This window comes from Falco cherrug, chromosome 9, assembly GCF_023634085.1.
Source record: "Falco cherrug isolate bFalChe1 chromosome 9, bFalChe1.pri, whole genome shotgun sequence".
Classification (NCBI taxonomy): Eukaryota; Metazoa; Chordata; class Aves; order Falconiformes; family Falconidae; genus Falco; species Falco cherrug.
The window spans coordinates 5,043,774-5,062,650 of record NC_073705.1 but is presented as its reverse complement, the minus strand read 5'-3'; the positions used below and the strand labels follow the sequence as shown (position 1 = coordinate 5,062,650).

At 55.6% G+C, this 18,877-nt stretch overlaps 2 protein-coding genes across 2 annotated transcripts in view; one reads left to right on the top strand and one right to left on the bottom strand.

Moving 5' to 3' along the window:
- Positions 1-1,899: 1,899 nt before the first annotated feature.
- On the bottom strand, positions 1,900-6,568 carry LOC129736786 (collagen alpha-1(I) chain-like). The gene is made up of 3 exons (XM_055720596.1): positions 6,468-6,568; positions 5,948-6,231; positions 1,900-3,142 (listed from the first exon to the last, which is right to left on the bottom strand). The coding sequence occupies exons 1-3, from the start codon at positions 6,566-6,568 to the stop codon at positions 2,586-2,588; spliced, it is 942 nt and encodes a 313-aa protein (XP_055576571.1). The 3' UTR covers positions 1,900-2,585.
- Positions 6,339-18,877, top strand: part of LMX1B (LIM homeobox transcription factor 1 beta) — a 107,799-nt gene continuing 95,260 nt past the window's right edge. The window contains exons 1-2 of the mRNA XM_055721455.1: positions 6,339-6,949; positions 7,251-7,437. Of these exons, the coding sequence (XP_055577430.1) occupies positions 6,811-6,949; positions 7,251-7,437 (326 nt within the window). The 5' untranslated portion in view covers positions 6,339-6,810. The remainder of the gene's footprint in view (positions 6,950-7,250; positions 7,438-18,877) is intronic.

Below are 18,877 nucleotides of genomic sequence, written 5' to 3'. Positions count from 1 at the left end.
GGTCAGCCCGCCCGCTCCTGGAGCCGAGGCTACTGTTTGGGGAGCGGCGTGACCCGCAGGTGCCGGGATCCTGCCGAGATCCTGCCGGGCAGCCTGGCGCGGCCGTCTGCACCGGCGGAGCGGTGTCCCGGCGCGGTCCCGCAGCACCGCCCGCCCTGGATGTGCCGGCGCCGAGCGCTCGCCGTGCCCCGCGGGGCCGTGCCGTGCCGCTACCGCTCCTGGCCGGCTAGCAAGGGCCGAGGGCTCGGCCCACCGCGCCGTCAGCGCTGGCCCGGTGCTCCCGCCCGGGCCGCCCCACGCACCTGCCAGTTCGCGGGAGGAAAAGCGGAAGGTTCAGGGTCGTCTCGTCCCTTTCCGTCCCTCTGACGCACCGCCCCGTCCCCGCCTGTGCGGGAAAGGCGGCTCTCCGGAGCGGGTCTCTGCGGCGGGAGCGCGTCTCGCCGGCGGGGACAGCCCTCGGGTCAGGCAGCGCCCGGCCCGGTGAGCTGAGGCTCCCGGCCTCCGCCCGCGCCCCTGGGGCACCTGCCGTGTCGCGGCACGGGAGAAGCCACCGACGCGGTCACGGCCTCCGCCGCGCTGGCCCAGCCCGCTCCCCGGTAGCGGCGGAGTTCCGACGGCAGCCCCAGGGCCGCGGCGGGAGCGCGGACGCTCCAGGCCTGGCCGGCAGCGCGGGGGGGAAACGCTGCCGCCCCCCTCCCGCTGCCGGCCGGCGGGGCCGGTGCGGCGGCCCCGCAGATGAAAGGCTGCGCTCACAGGCGCGCCCCGCGCCGGCAGGTCCCGGCCCCCGCGCCCCCCCCCCCCCCCCCCCCCCCCCCCCCCGCGGGTGCACATGTCAGAGTTCACAGACCTGGCTGCTGCCTTTACAACACTGAGCTGTAAAAGAGCGGATATTAAACCGGTATAATAGATCCAACTCTAAGGAGAGGTTAAATTTCCCAGTGAAACGAAGGTATTTGCCCTGAACTAGGAAAAGACACCCCTCCAGCCCCCCGGGCTGGGAAACCCGCGGAGCCGTCAGAGCCTGGCGGTAAACTCTGCCCCCAGCCCTGCACCTGGCATCGGCCGCCGCGGGGACACATGTGCGCGCCACGCCGCTGCCAGCCGGAGCTCGGCCTCTCGTGGCCGCCCCGTCGGGTCCCTGCCCGCGCACGGCAGCCCCGGGAGAGCTGGCCAGGCTGCCGTGGGTGGCGAGCGGGTCGACAGCGAGAGCGCTGGGGCTTGCTCCGAACCGGACCCCCCTCCGGGAGAGCCGCTCCCGGGCCTCGTCTGCCTGCCCGGGGCCTCTGGGGCGAGCGCGATGGCCGCCCCCGCAGCGTGGCTGCTGCCGGGCCGGGCCATGCGGCTCAGAGAAGGGGGTCGGGCCGGGGGGCAGCTCTGGGCCCGGGCTGCTCTGGTAACACGGGCTGTGCCCGGATGAGAGGCCAGGGCAGCGGGCTGAAGCAGGCCCGGCGGGGCCAGTGCTGCGACGGGAGAGCGGCCAGCGGGAGACCAGGCACCCGGTGAGCGCCAGCAGCGCAGCCGTCTCCGCGGGTGCGGCCCTCGCGCGTCGTGCCCGGCGCCAGGCGAGCTGCTGGCTCGCGGCGAGAGAGGGGACAGCGCGGAGCCGTGCCTGTCGCCGCAGGAGGGGCCGGGCGGAGCGGCCCCGCTCCGGGCCAGCGCGGCCCCGACGGGGCCCAGGTGCCGATGCCCGCCCCCGCAGCTCCCTTGGCGTTCGGGCGGGCGAGGGGACCGCGCCCTCCAGTCCCCGAGGCCGCACGGCGAGGCGCTCCGCCGACGGAGGGGGACGCGGGAGCCCAAGTCTGTCTGCCGCGCTGCCCTCAAAAATCCACTTAAGAAAGATGAAGGCGCATGCAAATGTGTGGCGCCTCCCTGCTTGTGCCTTTAATCTTGGTAAATTGACTCTAGTTCCTCCAGGCCCCCCCGAAAATGCACACAGCGCGCACCGCACCAGAGCCCGGCTGGAACTCCCAGCGCGCCGCGCACTCACACACGCACCCGCCGCCTTCCCCGGGGCTTTCTGGCGCTGCTCGGAGCGGCTCCGGCACTCCGTGTGATCCAGCTTGCTCAGCAATTTTCCTACCCAAAAGCTGCCGTGAAGGGAACAGCGCGCAGAGATAGCATCGGGCTGACTGTATCAAAGAGACACTGCTTAATTAAAATACCGGCTCGGTGTTCGCCGCCTTCCACGCGGCGCGGCCTCCGACCGCGGTCTGCCGGCCCGCTCCCCCCGGGACGGCGCGGGGGTTCCCCGGCTCCCCGGGCGGGGGTCGGGCTCTTCAAAGGGCTGCGCCGGCACCGAGCGCGGCGGGCCTGGAGCGCGGACCCGCCGGCTCCGGCCCACCCACCCGCGGCCGCGCCCAGCGGGGCACCCCGGCGGCCCCCTGGCGCGGGTCCGACCCCGGTCACCGGCTCCGTGGGGCTGCCGGGCGAGCCGCGGTCCCCCCCCGGGCCGGGGGCGCAGCCGGTCCGGCCGACAGGCCTGTCCCCGGGGGGCGGCTGAGCGGCGCGGGGAGGCTCCGCGTGGCTCACGGCAGGCGTTTGTTTGCGCTACTGAGCAACAGACCGGTAATTTATTGTTATTGTTATTAGTAACTACACTTTGCAGGCTCGCTTACACTTATCCTTCCGAGGGAGGGAGAGCGGGAGGAATTAGTCACCGCCGAGAGCACCCGATGGCAGCTCTTCCCGGGCAGCGGCAGCCCCGCCGAGGCTCCCGGGCCGGCGAGGCCGGGCGGTGCGGTTGCTCCGCACGACGACCCGGCCCGGAGCTGCAGCGGTGGCCGCCCGGGACAGAGGGCAAGGCGGCGGGGGAGGCACCGCGGCGTGCGCCGCCCGCCGGGGGCTCGGTCGGAGCGGCGGGCTGCAGAGCCCTTCTGGAGAGCGCCCGCTACGCCGAGGGGGGAAGCTCCGCGGGGGTCGCCAGCAGCAAGGCCGCCCCGGGGGCTCCCGCCGGTCTCTCTCGTCCCGGTGGATGCACCCGCGACAGGCTCGGCCCCTGTCCGCCGTGCAGGCTGGCCGGTGCCCCCACGCTCCCTGAGGGCCGCCCGCCGCGGGCGGGTCCCCGGGCAGCGATGCTTCGGCGTCGGCCGCTGGCGGGCGGGGAAGGCCGGGGCTCCGCCGGGCAGCGAGGCACAGAGTCCAGCTGTGGGTGGAGAAAAAACAGGACAAAGTGAGCTGTCTTACCCCTGGCTGCCCCGCGGGGCTCGCCCCGCGCCCCCGCCGCCAGGGCGCTGCAGACCGATCCGGGGGTCGGAGGCCGCGCACGGCGGAGCGGGAGGCCGGTCCGCGCCGTCTAGGGGCGGGCAGCTCCGCCGGCTCCCCAGAGGGCAGCACCCGGGACGACTGGCCCCGCTTCTGCCCGGCCCGAGCCGCGACGCCCGGCCGCTGGGGCCGCCCGGCCACGCCCGGCCCCGCGGGCGCTGCTCGCCCGGCCCGATCCCGGCACCGCTCCCGGCCCGGTCCCGCCGCGCCCGCGGGAGCCCCGGCCGTGCCGCCGTGCGCCGGTAGGGGGCAGGCTGCGCCCGAGGCCCCCGCCGCACCGGGCGGCCGGGCTGGGGTCGGCCGGGTCGTGCGCGGTCACTGCTTCCCCGCGGTACCGACGTGCACCCCCCGCACCCGCAGATCCGGCCGCGTACCCCCGCGGGGCTGCACGCACTGGGAGGCTGGACTGCCCGTCCCGCACCGGCGCGGCAAGCGCCGCAGCCTGCGGAGCTCCCCGGCACCCCCGCGGGGTGCGGGCAGGGCGGCCAGGGCAGAATCCCCGAGACCCTGCAGGGACGGCCCCGTCGCAGGCCGGGGGAGCGGGCAGTGCACGTCGGTTCCGCGGGGAGTCCGCGCCGCGCCCGGCGGGGCTGCCTGCATGCAGGCAGCCGGGATGCACACGCATGCAGGCAGCGGGGACGCAGAGACACCCCCGCACCCCCGGCCGGGGACGGCACGTTTACGCCCAGAAAGCGGGGGCAGTTCCTCTGTTCTCGCTGTCGAGCAGCTCGGGGGCCTTCGCCGTCCCCAGCAGGCACACGAGAGAACACGAAGCGAGGCTGGTCTGTCATGCACACGTCCGTAGACCCACGGAGGAGGGGGTCTCGCCGCGCACCCTCACCCGAGTTCCCCCGCAGCACTCCGCGCCTGGCACAGGCGTGCGGGGGCACCGAGCGGGACGGACGGGAGGGGAGAAGGGGCCGGGGCGCCTCGGCCCGACGGAGCGGCCCTGCCGCCCGCGGCGGGAGCGGTTGTGCGAGCACAGAGCCCGGCTGCGGCGGCCGTGGAGCCTCCTCCGGCGGGCTCAGCCCTCTGTTATTTATTCCGGTGCTTCATCCTTCCCTGCCTTGTTTAGGAAATGCGGAATTATGACTGGCTGCATTTCTTGCTCGGGTCTCAAAATTAAAACAAAACACCTCAAAACAAAACGATTTGCCTTGCAAATAAATGGAGAATTAGAACCAAGCCACGGGGAGGTGGGGTTGCGTTAGTCCTGGTTTGATTTTATTTCTGTGATGGTTTTGCGCGTGGGTGTTTTAATTGTATTTTGTTTTTCGTTAAAAGCACTATATAAACCGAATATAACACCTCATCGAATTGTTCTCGGGGTAAGAGGCAGGCATAATAATTATCCGGTGCAGGGTTCGTACACACACGGCAAGAAGCAACATATCTTTGGTGTGATATTTGTGAGTAAAAGCCCACGAACAAAGGTTGAATTATTGCTGCGGGTGCGAGTTTGGGAGGGTTCCCGCTCCACTCTCCACTGTCCCGCCGCACAGCGTTCCTTTCTCTTTTCTTTTCTTTCTTTCTTTCCTCCCCCCACAGCCTTTTTTTTTTCCCCCCTTTTTTTTTTTTTTTAATGAGAAGTTACTAAAACTACTGTGGAAAGAGGGACTCTAATTTTCCTCGCAATTGTAGAAGATAATTTGACGGAAGCCCTGTGTGATGGAGAACACTGAATCCTTACGCGAAAATAGGAAGGGAACATAAAAAATTAATGTGAACGAGAAGCTTTTTCCTCCACTGATTGAACTCTGAAATGTAAGCAGCTTTTATCTTGATCTCAGAATTAAATAATCATATATTATTTTTTCAGCATTAGCTACAAAGGTTTTCAGATTTGTACTGTCCAGAACAAAACCCAAATAAGCTCAATTACTGAAAACCCTTTCCAAAATATTTAACTAAAACATAATAACGAATTTCTTTCAGAGATGTTTCCCTCCGAAAACGGCATAAAAAGGAGGCTTTATCTTAAGACCCAGAAAAAGAAGCATTAAGTAATTCAAGTTAACACTTGTCCTGCTTATTAAATATCAATATTTTGGGAGCATTACAAAATAAACTCCCTTCCTTCGGCAGGGTCACAGCATATCACGGGTCACATTAAGAAACTCCGCACGGAATCCTTTCCGGATTTTCATTTCCTCAGATTTAGATTTTTAACGGCATCGTCAAAAAAACAAAAACGAAAGGAAAGCCCGAGACGCGGGGTGCCGGGCGCTCTCCCCCCTAGCACGGGGGGCGCGGCGGGGATCGCTTTTCCTAAGAGGGGAGAGAAGCGCGGGGGGTCGGGCACTGCGGCAGCCGCCCCGCACACCGCGGCCAGGCGCGCGCCCCGCGCCCCCAGCCCGGCCCGCTGCCGTGTTCGGGGAGCGGGACCGGGCGCGGAGCCGCCGCCGATCGCTGCTGGGCCGCGGCCGGAGGCTCCCGCAGCCCTGGGGCCACTGCTCGGCGCGGGGCCGCCGGACGCTCCCGCGGGGCCGCGGCCGGGCCCGCCGGCGGGGAGCCCCGCCGCGACGGTGCGGAGCCGGCCCGGCGGACCGGGGCCGGCGTGGCGCCGCCCTCCCCACCGCCCCCCGCGCCCCGTCCCGCGTCCCCTCCGGCGTCGGCCGCCCCGAGGGGGCCGGTCCCATCGCCACCTGCCCGCGGCCCGGCGGGGGGGACGCGCGCTGCTACCTACCCCGGGCAGGGCAGGAGCCAGGAGCCGCCGTCGGGCCGGGATCGGGGTGGGGAAGCAGAGCGGCCGGGGCTCCGGTCCGCCGCGATTCTCGGCGACCGCGCTCTGCCCCCCTACCCCCGACCTCCGGGCCCGGCCCGCAGTGGGGCGCGCCCCGGGCCCGGCCGCCCGCGCCCCCTGCGCCGCTCGTTCGCGCCGGCCACCCCGGGGTGCGCGGAGCCCGCCCGCCCCGCGCCCCGGGCGCCGCCGCGCTTCGGGGGCCGCGGGGGCCCGGCGGGGCCAGGGCACTATTTGACGTCGAGGAGACGGATCACCGCGGCGCAGCGATACGGCGCGCACCAATGGAGTTCAAATGTCAGCAAGTTTGAGGAGGGGTGAGGCGCCGGGGGGTGTGTTCCTCCGCCGCGGCCCCTGCTCTAAACGGCGCGGCTCCTCGGGACGCCGCATGGCACATGGGCTGCGGAGCGCCGGGGAAGCCCCGCCGCCCCGCCCGGCCCCGCCGCGCCGCTCCGCCCGGCCCGGCCCGGCCCGGCCCCGGGAGGGCCCTCCGCGGAGGGCGTGGGGCTCCGGCGCTGCCGGCGAGCAGGTGACACCGCGGGCTGCCCTGCGCCGTGTGCGCGGCATGTGCGCGCCCGTGTAGCGCGGGCTGCCCCCATGGGCAGCGGCGCCGGCTCTTTCCTCTGCCGTATCTGGAAGTCCAGGCAGGAAACGCTCCTCATGTCTCCCAGATAAAAATAAAAGCGACTCCCTCCTCCCGGCCGCAGAGTGTCCCCGAGCTCGGCCAGACGCGGGGCTGAGCCGGCCCCGCCGCCCGGCAGCCTCTGCCCCACCGCCCCGGAGCGCCGGGCAGCGCCGCCGCCCGCCCCATGGACATCGCAACAGGTCCCGAGTCCCTGGAAAGGTGCTTTACGCGGGGCCAGTCGGACTGCTCAAAGATGCTGGACGGTATAAAAATGGAAGACCACCCTCTGCGCTCCGGTCCGGCCACGTTAGGAGTGCTGCTGGGTGAGTTGCCGCTCGCTTCTCGGCTTCGCCAAAAGCCACCCCGGGGCTGCGCCCCGGCGGGGCCCGGCCGGGCTGCGGCCGCCTCGCCCCGGGGCTGCCGGCGGGCGCGGAGCTTTCTCGCCGACGTTTGCGGGGCGCGGGCTCGGCGGCGGCCGTCAAGCCCGATGTCGCCGAGCCGCGGGGCCGGCCGGGCTGAGCTGCCCGCCGGCTGCCCCGGGGCGGGGGGGTGGGGGGGTAGCGGGGTCGGGTCGGGAGAAGGGGGTCGGGGCCGGCGCTTCACGCCGCTGTCTGCCTTTCGCAGGGTCGGACTGCCAGCACCAGGCCGTCTGCGAGGGCTGCCAGCGGCCCATCTCGGACCGGTTTCTGATGCGGGTGAACGAGTCGTCCTGGCACGAGGAGTGCCTGCAGTGCGCGGCGTGTCAGCAAGCCCTCACCACCAGCTGCTACTTCCGGGACCGAAAGCTCTACTGCAAGCAGGACTACCAACAGTAAGAGCGCGGCGGGGCGCGACGGGGCCCGGCCCGGCCCGGCGGCGCGCAGCGGGCTGGGAGCCTGCTCCCGGGCGGGCCGGGGCCCGGCGGAGCGGGGAGACGCCGCGGCTGCGCGGGAGGCGGCCCCGGCGAGCGGGGACCTCGGCGATGCGGTGGGCTGGAGACGGGCGGCGGCGGGAGGGTCCGGAGGAACCTGGAGCCGCGGCGCCCGTCCCAAGCAGGGAGCTGCGCCCCCACCGCCTCCGCTCCCCGAGCCCCGCAGCGCTCGGACCCGCCGCCGCCCGGGACCCCGCGGCGCCGTCGGAGGCGGGCCGCCCGCTTCGGCTCGGCCCCGCTCGGCCCGGGCCGCCGCAGCTGTCGCCGCCCGGGCAGCGCCGCGTTCAGAGCCGCCCCGCGGGGCATTTCTGCCCGGGGCGAGCCCGGCCCCGCCGCCCCGCGGAGAGGCCCCGCGGCCAGCCCAGGGCGCGGAGCGGGGCGGCCGCGGCGAGCCGCCGGGCGGCGGGGCCGGAGGGCTCGGCGGGGCCGTCGGTGCGCTGCCCCGGGCCGGCCCGGCTGGGCGAGCCCGTGCGCGGGGCCGCCGCCGTCGGGCGCGGAGGGTGCGCGGCGGCCGCGGCGATTCCCGCGGGGCCCAGGCGCGGAGTCTGGCGCCGGCCGTGCCTCCGCGGCCGGGCGCAGCGGGAGGAGCCCGGCGCTGGCCTCGTCCCTCCCGGCCCGGGCGCTGCCCGCGCTTTATTTTATTTAGGCTTTATCCCCAAATGTCAGGCTTTGTCGGGAGGCGGCCCCCCGCCGCGCCGCGTCCCTGCGCGGAGACAGAGCCCCTGCCCCGCGCCGTGTTTGTCCTCCCCTGCAGAAGCCCACTTCATGCTTGTCACCGAAATTGAGGATCCTTTTTGTGCCGGGAGGGGGGTGAACATGGGCACTTCAATCACTAGGACATAATATGGCTCTGCTAGAAGTCTGGCAACAAACAAAGAACAACAACTATTGGTTTGCATCAACTTTTGTCAGGCATTCAGCAGGCTTCCAGAAAGGCCTGAAGTGGCTTAGTGGCAACAATGTGCATTTCATAGCTACAGCATGAAAATCCATCTCCATGGAAACTGGTAGTAAATGCTAACATGACATGCTGAGTATAAATATTGTTAGGGTTATAACTCTTGTATAAATGGCCCAGATAAATGTCCCCCTGTTTAGGAATTACAACAAGACGTGTTATTTCATACCGCAGCCCTCACCACCACGCTACTAGCGAGCCTGCCACGGGCCCGGGTGCTTCACATGAAAATAACAGTGCTTGCCTCTGCTGGGCCACCGCGAGCCTGCCCTTGCCGGGGCCGCGGCTTCAGCCTTGTCTGGATTTTCTCATCCCCCCTGCGCAGAGAGTGTAGCCGCGGACTTTGTCTTTTACTTCTACGCAAAATCAAAACACCCTGTGGTAGCTAGAGTTGGAGGTTGGTGGAACTTCTGCCTCTGTAGGTAGTGCTGCCTTAGGTAGTTTTGTTCGTCAGGGGAGAATTTAGAAGAGTCTTTAGGCTGCCTAAAAACGTGTTATTTGGCAGTGTAAATATTTACATTAATTACAAACAAATGTACCCTCTAAGACCGGCATTTAGTCTCTGTAAAATAAAGGATGACTCTTCGCGATGTAAAAAGCAAGATCGTAGACTATTGCTTTGTAAAAACAGAAACACTTTTCTGGCTGAAAATTGAAAAGTCACCACTTCAGAACTTGCTATATTATCACAGGTGTCCAATTGTATCGGGGGGAAACAGGGTAACCAGGCTGACGAGCAATAAAAAGATATCAACATGTTAGCCTTTGTTGAATCCCAGCACCTAGTGTGACATTACATGGTAACCTGCTGTGTGTGCCCCTAAGGACTGACAGCAGCAGCAGCTCGTGGAAAGGGGAGGGGAGACACGGTGAATCAAAATTTGTTTTCTCTGAAATTTTATTAGCCCAAAAGAGCAAACGTGAAACTCCGCTGACATTGCTTGTGTGCTTCCCTGTCTGCTGCCTTTTAGACTTGGAGAAATACTCTTATCATAGCTAAAGGATAAAAATAGCTATTTGTACGTGCAAGCGGTTCTCGTGGGCTGTGTGATGCAGATGGTCTGTTTCATCCCTGAGAGTGTGGAGGGAGGAGTGAAGCCATGAGCAAGTTGTGCAAGCCATCTCTAGCGTGCTGGTACAACCATCACCCTGTGCTGCAACATAACTGGGATGTAAAATGCCTATATGTGGAGTAAGCGTGCTTTGGAGTAGTGAGATGGAATGGTATCAGCACAGAGGAAGACTGGTATCAGCAAAATCAGATGCTTTTTGTTATCCTGAGTCTCGTTTACAGACCACGGGGTGTGTGTGTATAAGAATAAAGATTACTTAAATATCTCAGTTACTAAAATTTGCTTTAAATAGATTTTTCTGTACATAGTAATGTAATTTAAAGGTCAGCTTTCTCCAGAACTCCCAGGACTATAATCAAGTGCTGTGTGTGTATCTTTGGAAAACTGGTGTCTCGTCTTTCTAATGAAAGCAAGCTTCTGATGGGTCAGATATCAGACCTTAAACCTTTCACTGGGTCAGGAATGATTACTGCCCATCCTTGGTTGAGGGTATTTCACATTAGGGGGAAGGGTGAAAACATTTTTTTTTTTTTAATAATAATAAAGTTGTTGGCTGTTTGAAGCTACCCCTATGCTTGGAATGTTAGAATAAATCCTGGGGGAGATGAGTTAGTGGCCCAAGCACAGTGTGAGGTAGCCAGAGGTACCTGATAAGTGCAATTGTTCAATTTATCACAAAAATATTATCAGTACATCAGTGGGACCAGTGGGACAAGCTATGCATGTATTTTAGATTCTTTTTATATGAGAGATTCAACAAATTTTTGCACAAGTATATCCTGATCTTTTTCAGCGCAAAGCACTTTACTTTGCTAAAATTTAAGATTTGGAGGGTCACAGGTACATTTGGTTGCAAGGTTTTTAAGGTGGAAAAAAATTAAGAGTAGTACAATGGCACCAGGGAGGCTGATTCTCGCAAGCCCAAGTCAAACAGAATCTCTTTGATTGTAGTGAGAGCTTTGCCAAATTGCAGGATTGTTGCACATTTGGAACCTTACACTTACACTTTTTTTCTTTAAAAGAAGTTTTCTTTCTGACAAACTGAAACCTTCAGAATGGATGTTTATAATAAATAGGATGTTTGTGGTAGTTATATGTTGGTTCTTTGCTTAAATGAATTTATTTATTGTACCACTCATAACAGTGCTTCCTGCTATAAAACATTAGTAATTATAAATATTACATTTCTTCCCCATTTGTATATTTTCATTTTTTTATGATTGTGCCTCTCTGGTTTGTTTTTAGCTCGCTGCTCAGTGTTACATAATGATTTGCCCTAGTTATTGCTGATATTAAAAAAAGATATGCTATGAAAAATAACTCTTTCAGGTTACATATTTAATATATAAGAAATGCGTATGATTTCTAGAAGGATCCATGTTCCTATTCCAGCTTTGGAAATAAAGGCTGCTAAAGAGGTCATTTATGCAGGGGGTAAGAGAGCAAACAATCACATCTGCTATTTCATAATTTTTCATTAGTCCGTTTTAAGTTTTGCTTAGGGTGGGAAAGAGAAATATTCAGATTTTTGTTAGAGTCTTCAAGATATGGCAGGCATTGTTTTAGCATTGTTATTGGATGCTATTAAAAAAAGACCTACCCATATATTTCTGGTATGCCTTTATACTGTTCTTCATCTTTGAGTCCTTTCTCATCGGTGACTGGGCTTATTTTTTACGTACAGGCAGCGTGGAGCAGCATGTACCTCGCAGCAAGGAAGGGAAATGCTGCGAAGCCTCGTTGCTGCAGGGAAATGTTACCTTCCCCAAATTTTGGAAATTCTGTCACATGAGTATAATACTGAGGCTGATGTTTCTCAGTTCAGTTGCATTTACATTTGAAATAAGACAAAAGCTTCCTAGTAGTGAACATCTCTTATTTTTGTGACTGTTATTTTTCTTTCAGAGCGAGCAAGCGTGTGTCTGTCGTGAGCGCAGGCTGTGGAATGTAGGCAGGATCCATGGTACAAGAGGTGACTTGAGCTCCTAGATTCTGCTACATGCAGAATGGGTAATAACTGTTTGCTAACAGGAAGATTTGTATTTGTTTTCAGTTTTACTTTTTTTTTTTTTTTTTTTTTTACCCGAAGGAGCACCGTACATGTTGTTATGCACATCAGTGCAATCGTTCATGTGAACTCGGCAAAATCATGTAGAGCAGGGGTGTCCCCCTCCGCTTCGTTTGCCTCTTGTGTCAGACTGGCTGTAGTACTTGTGTGTGTGTCGTTAGGAAATAGCATAAAACCTGACTGAAACTGAGAGATGAGGAGTAGCCTAAGCACATGCCCAGGACATGGAGTAATGATTAAAGTTATGTCATCTGGTAAAAATGCTTTTAAAAGTTGCTGAAACACTCTGCCACTTTTGCTGAAAATGCAACCAGCCCTGCGCTATCACCCACATCAGCCTGATTAAAAATTTTCTGTACGATCAGGCTGTCGTAGCATCTCAAAGCAACCCCAGAAGCGGGAGCCTTGAGGAAATGTAGCTGTTATTTCTGCCGATGACGTCAGCAGAGTAGCCACGACTGGGCCGAGCCCCCACGGGTCCCCCCATCGCTGCTGTGTAGGGAGGCAGCAGGGCAGAGAATGGGACGGGCACTGGGCACCGGCGCAGCAGGGCCAGCTGTGAGCCGGGCGCTGGGCGGGAGTTAGGCACAGTAAATACCAGCAGGGATCCGGGCTGGAACGTGGTTTAAGAATTTGGGGAGACATTTTGGTTTCCTGCTACAATCGTGATAACCTTATTGGACAAAATCATTGCGATGGTAATATGTAATTTGCAGTAATCCGGGGTAGAAAATGATAGGGAGGATCTTTTTTGCAATGTAGGCAATACACAATTAGATTAATAAGAGGATAATTTATAATGCTTAACTACTAACCTGAGAAAAAATAACCAACAAATAAGAAATGTGTTGCAAAAATTTCCCCACCAAAATACACGGCGAACGGGAGCATTTTTTATTCTGTTCAGAAATCATGTCTATTATTTTACGGCCTAAACTTTTGAACTGGTTCAGAGGCACACGTCACACCTTTTCAACTATCAATAATATATCATGATAAAATAGCTGGATTATAATGTCTCTTCTTAGACTAATTATGTTATTAGTGTATTTCAACTGTAAATACATACCCCCCTTGCTTGCCTCTGTTGTGGAGCAACCTATAAAGCAGAGTACATCTGAAAATGCGTACTGCTATGGGGAACTTGAAAGGTGGATACATATCTAATAGCAAGTACAGCCTGCTCGATTTAGTCAGATAGTTGGGAAGAAACACTTGGGAGAAAAAGGAGTATACTTTTCATAATGCAGCTGTGATTTTTATTTTTCATTCCAGACAAAATCCAAATTTACACTAAATCTGCTACTTCTTGTTGTAACAGGAATTGATTTCACTTTATTTAATATCTCCTTCTCCTGGGATGAAGAGTAGAGCAGATACAGTGAATTATCAGAGGAGAGCTTGAGTTCCCTGTGTGCTCCGTGTGTGTGTAAGTCAGCGGGAGGTTTCAGTGCTCAAGAGTGGCTGGGGCCCTCCCGGGGTGTAAGGACACGCAAACGACACGCATGCCGACCGCCACCGTGCTGGGGAGTGAGGGGTGCAAGCGCTTGGGCGCTCAGACACCCGTACACCTCCCACCCTGGCACACGTACACAAAGAAGCCCACGGACGTCTGCTGACATGCTCAGTGGGTTAATCTGGGGGGGAGAGAGGGCTTGGTAAAATACTGCATTTTTCTTATCACTGCTGAGGCGAAGAGCAGGCAAGTTCATTCTCTGGCTGGCTGGTTTGCGCAGGGCTCCCTGTGCTCTTCTGTTCTTGTGGCAGTTTTGGAAGAATGTGGTGTGAAAATGTAACAACAATATTTCCTGGTAATATTAGAGAGGGATTTTCTGCTGCTTGGGCTGGCTTGGACCATGTCAGGAGTTGCGTAAACTGCAGATTCACAAAAAGGTTGTGAATTTTAAACCCCAGCGAGATGGAAAAAGACTGTTACAGTATCCTCTGTGAAGGGTGTACTAGGTCAAACAAGAGACTTGCAGGAAAACCCAGGGATAAATGCTTCTCTTTGCCTACTTTTTTTGCCCACATGATATGTCATGTTATTGCTCAAGTGAGGTAAGAAAGCAAGCAAGTAAATAAATAAAACTGTGAAGTGAATTGTACAGTGATCTCCAGTAAAGGTAAACAAACTGGGTATTGCTCTTGGATGGTTTAGTGTGGTAGAAAGGTTTTTTTGGCATGATTTAGGGATGATTGCATTACTCACCAGGCAGAGATTGACTCATAATGAAATGACAGTTTCTTGTTCGTTGCAAAACATAAAAACTCCACATTTGTTCTGAAACAAAGAATAAGGTTAGTTGTGACAGTGTGACGTGAACCTTGACAGCTGAGTCTCTAGCAGCCAAGTAATGAAACTAGAGGAGTTACTTTGGATTTACGTGGGTGCGAGTAAGAACAGAAATTTCCTTTCTTTAAGTGAATTGGAATAAATATGTGAAGCAGGCAGGGAATGATTATTGAATATACACCTTGCAGACTATGTAATTGCAGTATGCTATATATAAAGCTATGAATTAAAACTGATTTTTGTTTGATAAGAAAGTACTAGAATTTTTTTTTAGAAAGCAGAGGTGTTTTCTGAGTTAAGGTATTTTTAAAAATCTAACAACAGGGAGGTATTATTTTGCAGCAGTGGGAGCTTTAACAGCACTGGTAACATTTAGGGAAGGAGACACCACTTTTCTCCATTATTAACTAAGCACAAAAAAAAAAAGTGAACAACTTGATATTTAATTTAAAATAAGTGTTGAAAGTAAAGCTAGACTTCTGAGTTTGAGAATAGAGACCGTAAGAGAGAAAAAAATGACAATGCTTGTAAGGTAAAATGAGCTAACTTTTGGTTTTAAATGAAATACTCTCTGGTGTTTATAACATGCATGGTAATATAGATCTAAATCTTGCATGCCTTGCTAAGGCAAATTATTCACTCTTTCTAGATGTCTCATTAAAGTTAACATAAAATTGAGGCAGATCCTTGACTTTTTTTAACTTTTTTTTTTCTTTTCTTTTTAAATGCTAACCATACATTTACTTTGTTCTTTATATATCTTGCTTTGCATAGACTGATATTCCTCAAATGAAATATTGTCTTATTCTTGTTTTACTTTTTGATATGTCTGCAATTGCTCTGAACATATCCTGACAAACTTGTCCAATTGCTGTGACTGACGCAGTTGCCAAGACCAGATCCAGCTCCTGGCATCAGTGGGTGCCATGGGAAGTGTGGGCACATTACTGCTGTGAGAGGGATGTCGGGGGGGGGGTGTCTTTGCAGACCAGCCATTTTGAAAAATAGGCTCTGACTGTGACCAAACAAATTACTGATAACAAATATTTCCTCCTTTTATATGGCCAACACATACACAGAATATATGTGTTGCCATTGCCCTTTATTGGATGTTAAATATACCTTATAAGTAGAAAGCACCATTTGTGGCATATTATGTGATTTTAATGCAGATTATGTAGAAGCAAAACCCTTGAAATGAAGCCTCTTGTATGCAATGTGATCTCAAGAAGGTAAAACATCCAGATCAGTATTACCAGAGGAATGCAGGTTCTGTTACGCCAACTTTTGTGACTGAGATGGAAATGTAGCAGCCCAGCTAAACCCACCTGCGTGCTCTCATTGTGATGCGTGTACAGAAATGGGGCATTTTACTCACCTTTCAAAAACTATTTGCCTGTGGGCAGCTGAACAAGCAGACATTTGCGAGAATGTATTTCAGTAAAGGAATCATTAATGGATTAATTCCAGTTTGTTATTTTGTTGGGTTTGAAATTTTACAGTCATCTTCTTTATAGATAGAGCAGAACTGCTACGGCACAAATTAATTAAATGCACTTAATATCAATGTAAACAAGGAATAACATAGTTCTTGGGAACTTTATAAGGGTTTATACTCTGATGCTCCTGTAACCATCTAATACATTTACAGAGAACACTTGTTGTGGAGGTCATTTGCTTTGCTTTCAGAACATATTTTTTTTTTTAATATGCACAAAATTTTCCTTTGCAAATGTTGACGTGAACTTGTGAACATGCAACTCCTATTGACTTCAATAAGAGCCATCCTCGCTCATCAAAGGACAGAATTTGGCTCTTGATTTTACTGCAATCAGTGTATTATTTATAATCTACAAGAGTGCACATGCACTCTCCCAGTAAAAGCTAATGGAATTTATGTGCACATGCTGAGGACCAAATCCTCCTGGTAGCTGTTAGGAAGTTTACTTTCGTGTGTTTGTTCCTTGGTGTAACCTGGATCACCATCCACTGATTACAAAACCAAAACCAAACCAAACCAAAAAAGGAATAATAGCTGGCATTAGTAATACTTTTTTAGTTACTTTTATTATAGGTTATTATTATGATAGGAAGAAAACAAATTTGAATTTGCTGAAGAAATTATTAATACGGTTTTAAAGCATTTCTAATTACAGCCAGTGGTTACTTGTCGTTCTCTCAGACTGATAGAAACATCATTGCTTTCTTACAGTAGTTTTTCCTTACAAATGGAGCGCTGGTGCCTTCCTCAAGTATTCCTGAGAAAGCCCATTTGTTGTGGAATGTGGATGTGGCCCGGTGTGCCTGGGGATAGCATCTGCTTGCCGGTGGTGGGGCTCAGCAGAGTGCTGGGCACCGCTGTCTGCCACAGCTGGAGCTGGGGTCACTGGGAGCTCCACGGGACCGGACCCTTGGGCCACAGCATGATACTCGCCAAAACTCATTAGTGAGAAAGGTTACAGTTCTCATTAGCATCCATTCCACAGAACAGTTGTTTTCGACCTGTGGGATCCTATCCTTTGACATAATCAGCTTGCCTGCAGCTAGCCTTTTTCCATCACCTGGCAGAGCTGCTTCCCAATGGAAGCAGCTTCTCTTTCTGCTTTTTGATTTTTTTCTATCATGTCACAACCTCAATCCAGTTTCAGGGGGAGGGAGGGGGGGGTTTGATGTGGATGGACTTGCTGAGTTTTCCTTTGATATTGCATGTGAAATGAGACATGTATTTAATTGTGTCGTACAAAGAGGGTTTTTTTAGAAAATCACAATAAAGAACTGTAGGAAATAATGAAACTAAGACGAAAATCGCAAAACAAAACCGTGAAATGACTGTGGAAGAGGCAAGTTACCTTCAGTTAGGGGAAAGCTTTAGTACAATAAGGTCCAGCTGTACATGACGTCTGGTGGCCCCAGCACCATTCATAAATATTCAGGATCTTCTGCAGATGTTTCTTTGCTGTTGTTGACCTGTGCTAAGCCACCTCTAGTGAAGCAGCATCTCAGCTATTCACTTCAGTGGTGCTGTGCCCTTGGCTGTGTGGTCCATCTTGGTCAGGAGCAGGCCAACCTGCCCAGCTCGTGAGCCTCATCATGAGCTTTTCAGATGGTCAGGAGCCACAGGAAAGGTATCAGGTGCTGCAGGGAGCTGTGGGAAGGTGGTGATCAGGGGGGAGCAATGGCTGACCCAGCTCCCAGGGTCCCACTGTGGCCGCACAGCCTGGAGCTGACTGGGCACACAGCCCCCTTTCTACCTCCGTTACTTCTTCCAGCAGCTGGGGATCCAGTTACCTTGTCCATCCTCCCTACCAGTCGAATGATGTGTTCAGGGTATTGAAGCCGTGCTGGTGCAGCTGGTCAGCTCGCATGGGTCAAAAGCCACAGGCTGGCTCTTCCTGGCTGTGCAGGGGGAACAGGAGCTGACATAGGGGGTGAGCTGGGGTTCCCTGTGTGCATGGGATGGGGTCATGTGAGTTACCCATTCAGGTGGGTCTGCCTGAGCACTGGGAGGTGGGCGTTTCTGGCTTTTCAGGAGAGAAAGAGCTGATCGCCACCCCACCTTAATAATCCTCGTTTGCGGACTGAATATCCACTCCGTGAAGGTTTGTATGTACACGCAGGATTGAGTCAGTACCTATTGGTTATAATTTTAGAGAGCTACCTTCAGATCACCGGTGCGCGCAGCGGGCTGCAAGTGCTCAGGAGGCCAGCAGCACATTCTTCCTGCAGCAGTCACCGGCGCCTGGAACACTCCCTGCACGGTGGGGCTGACGCTGCCAGTTCATGGGCCCCGGCAGGGGCCTGAGCCGGCAAATCCTCGCTCCCAGGGCTCCCATGAGTAATGCCATTGAAGCCAGTTGCCCTGGCGTGCAGTGGCTTGCAGTGTCACGCAAGGTCAGTTTGCTTACCTGACAGCAAGTGTCTAGAGAGAGCTTGGTGGAGCCGCTCGCTGAAGTTTTTGGGGATGAAGCTCTTCACAGGCGAAGCCCACCCTAAAGAGAGGTTGCAGTTTAATGTTGTGAGTTGTCTTCGCGCTTGGATCTTGGCATGGGCTTCATGTGATGACAAGAAAAGTTCCACATGTGGAGTGTGATCCTATGGGTCAGCTCCCACTCACGCCAGCGTTGATGAGGAAAGAGTGGTGGGGCCCTATACGGACGCTGGTACCAGCGGTGAGGCTTTAGAAATCCCTTGCCTTCATTAAGCCTTCTTACAAAGCCAAGCACATGCTTCTCATTCTGCTATGGCTCTGTGGTCCTGTGCAAGCCAGTAGGCTTCTCAGTGCTTGTGACTGTGCTCGGGAAGTGCAAATATTGTATTTTGAGTGTTTTCCAGTTACCTTCTAGTCATTAGTAATTAGAGTCTAGAGTGAGAAAGGAAGGGAGAAGAGAAAGAAAGAAATGAACAGTGAGTAAGACCTGCTCTCCACAGAGGTCAATGCAAAGCTAGTCTGCCCTAAGTCCCCGTGAATGAGATTTGCCTATTGCATACCACTCTCTTGAAATCTTAAGAGAAAACGTTTTTCTGAAGTGGTTCTATTAATACTAATTTTATTACATGTCAGTCTGTTTTTTATTACATGCAAACAATCACACACCCTCAGCGTCTCCACTTGGTGACAGTGACCGAGGTTACTATGGAAAGCTCAGTGAAATTTAGAGCAAAGCCATGCAGAGAAAGCCCCCCAAGCTATCCTGCTGGTAGAATTTGTATTTGCACCTGGGAAGGGAGAAGAAGTGGCTCCTGGATTGCCGTCAGCCCTGCAGGTGAGGGTGCAGACCTTGCTGTGGTGGGCAGCAGGGAACCCGGGACTGTCTCGCATTGCTGGGGCTCGGCGGTGGCTGCTGTTAGACGTCCCCAGCACACGCTACCATGGCAGGACTGGAGCGACGCTGTGTGCGCCTGCAGAGCTCAGGTTGGATGTCCTGCACAGCCTCATGCAGCGAGGCAGC

Coding starts and splice junctions, on each gene's coding strand:
- LOC129736786 (XM_055720596.1), bottom strand. CDS start 6,568: ATGCCGCGCACACGGCGCAGGGCAGCCCGCGGTGTCACCTGCTCGCCG. Junction 6,232..6,467: donor CCCTCCCGGGGCCGGGCCGG/GCCGGGCCGGGC, acceptor GACGTCAAATAG/TGCCCTGGCCCCGCCGGGCC. Junction 3,143..5,947: donor TGGCTCCTGCCCTGCCCGGG/GTAGGTAGCAGC, acceptor CTCCACCCACAG/CTGGACTCTGTGCCTCGCTG.